Source organism: Acanthisitta chloris, unplaced genomic scaffold (genome assembly GCF_000695815.1).
Source record: "Acanthisitta chloris isolate BGI_N310 unplaced genomic scaffold, ASM69581v1 scaffold24865, whole genome shotgun sequence".
Taxonomy (NCBI): Eukaryota; Metazoa; Chordata; class Aves; order Passeriformes; family Acanthisittidae; genus Acanthisitta; species Acanthisitta chloris.
The window spans coordinates 312-5,556 of NW_008675680.1; the positions used below are offsets into that span (position 1 = coordinate 312).

Here is a 5,245-nt window from a genome sequence, read left to right on the forward strand (position 1 = left end):
CCAGCTACTGAGAAGAAAATCAACTCTATTCCAGCTGAAACTAGGACATTCTCTTGTGGTTTTTTGCTACATGAGATGGGAGAACATCAGAAAAGGCTCAGGTAGAACTTGGTTTAATGAGATTTTTCTCCTGAGTTGCTACCACTTGATGGGATTGGGGAGTTGCCCACATATTAATCAATTGATTGGATATACTAGCTGGCACCCTGACTAAATGCACTTTTTCAAAGTAATTTAATTAATAACTGGGAAAGTGCATAAACCCCAAATATACTTCTAGAGTTGTGCTAGTAGCACTTCTGCTGGAACAAATAGGTCCTAATACAATATATATACAAGTGGAATTTATCCAGCTTCTGTAGCCCAGTTTAGCCAGGAGTCATAGTGCAGTATCATATATTATTCTGCTTCTGGAGACAACTTCAAAAGTAATTTCAATGAAGTTGGGGCTTTTTGCTTTTTTCAGAAATGTTAAATTGAAACTGCCTTTGTATTTAAGCAGAGTATTATTTTTATATTGTTTGCTGGGTTTGTTTGCTGTTTGTTTCTGCATGAAATTTGGTGCTTGGGTAGTCACAGTACATGCAGCTCTTGAATTTAAAATGCAGCGCACTGTTAAAAATGCCAGCAGTGTATACCTGCGTAACTCACTTTCTTGTCCTCTGAGGCTGCTGATAGTACAAGGGTTGACATTTTGCAGATGTCTGTTGCAGCATGCTACTTAAATGTGTGGTTTTACAGGTGACATCTTCTTGGTGCGTGGAGGGATGCGTGCAGTGGAGTTCAAAGTGGTGGAGACAGATCCAAGTCCGTACTGCATAGTGGCTCCAGACACAGTGATCCATTGTGAAGGAGAGCCCATCAAACGAGAGGTGAACAAACTCCTGCCATGCTGTTCTACTGAATCCCCTTTGTCCAAAGGACTGTTACCAAAACAGATTTAAGAGCAGCAGTGTTAGCAGTTCCTGTTTTGGCATTTCTTGTATTGAATATAATTAAAACCTCTGGTTTCAGGAGATGAGCTGCTGCTGAAGGTAGTCAGAGAAATGTGCTTCCAGTATGCTTCTTCAGATGCTGAGATAGCACCAGTGCGTAGGTTTGCTGATGAGATGCCATACTTTGGCAGCAGCTGGTTTTGGATATGCTTCCATACATCTCATGCTGGACTTAGATTCATCATTTAATTCCAAAATTCCCTTGATCCATAGCAGGGAGAGCTTACAATGTTAAATTTCATGCTCTGTGAAAACAAAGCAATTAGTACTTTTTCAGTGAGAAATTTGAAATCTCTAAATGGTTGATTTTGAAGGTTTTTTTTCTGTTCTCCTCCCTTGAGTGTCCCAAGCTTGAGGCAGCCTGAGTAGATTGTCTGTCAGGTCTTGGCCACCTTACTGTTACAGAGTAGGAAATCTCAGAGAAATGGGCTAAGGTGGTTGTGTGCTTTATAAAGTAAGTGCCTTTTTACTGCCTGCAAGTCAGGGTAAGTCCCAGTTTGTAGTTAGCTCTGCCTTCTGAAAAATTTACCTCTATTTGACACTTGAGGCCATGTCTGGACACTAGATGAGTCCAGTTTGGGCTCTTCAGGACACAACAGAGACAGATAGGAGCAAGTTCAGCCAGCCAAGGCCACTAAAAATTATGAGGAGCTGGAAGTCAGAAGGAATGAGGAACAGCTGCGAGTGGGTTGATGAAGCATGGAGAAGGGAAGGTAAAGAGGCAGGCTTACTGGCAACTGCCTGATGGGAAGGGGTGGATAATCAGGCTCTCCCAAGAGCTGCGCCCCAGGACCGGACTAGAGGCAATGACACAAGCTGAATCAAGGAAAATTCCCAATAGAAAAAAGTTTCTCCAAACCTTGGAGCAAGGCCTGGAGAGGGCAGGAATCTCTAGACCTGGAGACCTTCAGCACTTGATAGGGCCAGACCCTGAACAACCTGCTTGAAGTAGTAGTTCCAGTTTGTGGGGCTTGGACTGAGCCCCTCTAAGATGCCAGGCTGTGTTATTATCTTAGCATGGCCTAATGTTACAGATAACTAAGGGCAATAGAAATTTGGACAGCCAAATGAATGGATGCTGTAGAGCTATACTGATAAAGTTGGTTACAGGTGGTCTTATCTGCACATCTGGATTTTAACATTCTCTGTTAATTTGAGTCAATCCCAAAAGAAAACACTATGTCAGAGAACTGTATGGTAGCTAGGGTACGTCAGGTAGTTAGAAATTCCACTTACAGTTTAAGGAATATGTATATTTTATGTTGGGCTTCATTGTCTTATCATCTTTGTTAGCCACATCAAAGAGTCACATAACTTGTTTTGCACTAGAGTCTGTAGGGCCCTGGCAGCAGAGGCTGTCATTCAAGATGGTGGGGTTTCAGTGAGGCATTTCCCTTTGGATGTTTGGGAAGGAAGAGCTAAGAAACAATTGTAGAAGACACTAGAAAGACTTGAAATTGAGTATCACAAGACAGCAAAGAAATGACAATGAGCAAAAACCTGGATTCCTGGGTTCTGTAGACCAGGAGGGATTGTTGAGCTATTGTTTTCACTCAGATCTTTAATGTATTTCTTCCTGGGTAGGATGAAGAGGAGTCACTGAATGAAGTGGGCTATGATGACATTGGTGGTTGCCGGAAGCAGCTGGCTCAAATCAAAGAGATGGTGGAACTTCCCCTCCGACACCCTGCACTCTTCAAGGCCATAGGAGTGAAGGTAAGTCCCCATGTGCACCAGGTGGATTAATGGACTTGCCCTTGAAGATGACTCTTGATGTCAGAGGTTTGTGAGGTCTTGGGAAGGAATAAGTAATTTGGGTGTGTTGGGGTTGTTTTTTTGTTTGTTTGGTCTTTTTTTAAATGCTGGTGTTAGGAAAGTATTTCTTTACATGTTTTGGACATAGATTAAAGTACTGACAACTTGCAAAGCAGAGGGATGCTTTGAATCAGTGCTGTCAGTTACTGGCAAGGTTTTTGTTTGTCATGCAAAATAGCAAGGGTGTTGATAGCAATGCTGGGACAGCAGCTGTTGGGTGAGTTTGTATCACAATTTGGACTGGCTTTATCAAATAATTACAGATTCACTGTGAAGCTACTTAGGCATTCAGATACTAGCTCACCACCTAAGTCTCTTGCCTTTGTCCTCAGCCTCCACGTGGGATCCTGCTGTATGGTCCTCCTGGCACTGGTAAAACACTGATTGCCCGAGCAGTGGCCAATGAAACAGGAGCTTTCTTCTTCCTGATCAATGGTAAGTTTTCGGGCTGCTTTGGCCTCAGATCTGCTGTGTGCTTATTCATCCATGGTGTTAGTAGGGCTGGTAGAGCCACTTTGTCTCCTTGACATCCTTCCTTACCTCTTTGATGTGTGCTTCTGGGGACACTTAGAGGCCATTTGTGTGGAAGCGTCTGTAGTGGCACTTTCCTTAAGCTTGATTGTTTTGTAGCAGGCTGATTGGAAAGACAGCTTTGCAATGCAGGGACCTGGAGTCTGTCTGACTGAGTGTTCATTTCTACTGGTGAAGGCAGAGCTGGGAGGGGTGAGATTATTCTGTGTATATGGCTGCAGGATGCTTGTTTCTGTTGCTGCCAGCATGTTCCATTCAGAAAAGAAGCTGATCTGTTGTGGATTTGTTTTTCCCTTAAGTAAAGCACAAAGCTTGTTCTGTTTCACATAACATTAATTGGGAGGAACTGTCCTGAAAGCTATGAGTACCTTGGGACAGCTACTAGTGACAGAACCTCCTACTGATCACTCTTCACCTGTAGCAGTGGAGGTGGATACTGGTTTATGTCCTGTAAGGATCAGACCCTGAATTTTCCTCACTGCTTTTCTGTCCCATTTTACAGTCAGTGCTGGAATAACTGAACATTTGTACTTAAGGAGTGCTGCTTTTCTTCTCTGATTTCAATCACTTAGACCCATGAAGGTGAAAGCAAAGTATATAGCACAGTATAGCAGTGAGCAGCAGTAGGGAAGTGACTTGCTTTGTATCTCAAGCTATCAGATGTTTTTAACTATATGTCATCCTTGTCATATACTTCCTAAGTGTGTGGAAGGTGTTACTGCATGCTAATGAGCTGGGCATTTCTTTAGACACTTGTATTTCTATTGCATAATAAAAATAACATTGTCAGAATTAGTGATGCTGTCTGCTAGTCCCAAGCATGGAGCTGCAGGCAGTGCTGTAGACAGAGCTGGTATGAACTGGTGAGTTATTTGTAATGAAACACTCTTAGTACCTACCTGCACCAGCAGCTCTGCAGCTGGCACACTTCAGTCAGCTGACAGCCTTGTACTTCAAAGGGTCAGGTTTCTTTTTCTTGGAGCTCTTAGAAGCATACTTTCCCTTCATTACCACTCCCATCAGCATAATGGAAAAAATCTGTAAAAACAGAATAAATCTGTGAGCCTGCACTAGTGTTCAGCAATTGTAGGAGATCTCAGGGGAATGCTGTCCTTCCTTCTGGGATTAATGTGCTTACACATTTTTATTATTTATTCTTTGAGAGAAGATGGGGTTTGGGGTGTTGTTTTTTTGGTCGTGGCTTGTCATTGTTTTTGGTTGGTCGGTTAGTTGATGTGTGAGTCAACACAGGCAGGCAACCAGGACAACCACAAACCCATGGCTAAAACACAAAGCGTAAATTTATTTCCGTTACCTCACGAACCGGGGGATCCTCGAAGCAACACCTGGGCAGAGGTATACAAGCAGAGACAGAGGCACCATTGAACTCAGTCCATGCTAGAGGATCACTGGCTGCTGTTCACACAGGCTTATCAAGGGTCATTCCAAGTTGCAAGGTCACTTGAGCACTCACCAGTCTTTTGCTTTTTAACCCATTCCTCCCAACAGTTGGGGTTTTTTTGGAACTCATTTATAGGATCTTATTGAGGTAAATGTATATCCGTGTAATGCAAGCTAAAGACAGTTTTGTATCTTACAGCTTTTTCCTTCCCTACCCAGATAATTTATCACCATATAATTTGATTGCTTCTCTTGCAAGCTAGGACAAGCATTAACAGTGTGTGGTGGTATATTACAGAGAAGCTCACCAAGTGTGAAATAGGATAAGGAAAGAGGCAATTAAAGGTAGCTCATTGACTGGTGTAACATTCTGTTAGAGTAAAATGAAAACAACAAAATGATGATAGAAAGTAATTCTGCACACTGTTCTTGCCTGTTCAGATGCAAATTTAATGAACCTAGATGATAGTTGTTGGGGTCCTTGAGAGGGACGGACTACAGCA

The 5,245-nt window shown here is 42.7% G+C and overlaps 1 protein-coding gene across 1 annotated transcript; it reads left to right on the forward strand.

Annotated features, from left to right (window-relative positions):
- Window positions 1-741: 741 nt before the first annotated feature.
- LOC103803312 (transitional endoplasmic reticulum ATPase-like) lies at window positions 742-3,245 on the forward strand (the record flags this gene model as incomplete). Its single annotated transcript, XM_009075859.1, has 3 exons — window positions 742-872; window positions 2,580-2,711; window positions 3,143-3,245. Coding segments are annotated over 3 exons (366 nt in total), but the record flags the coding sequence as incomplete, so codon positions are not given.
- Between the last annotated feature and the right edge of the window lie 2,000 nt (window positions 3,246-5,245).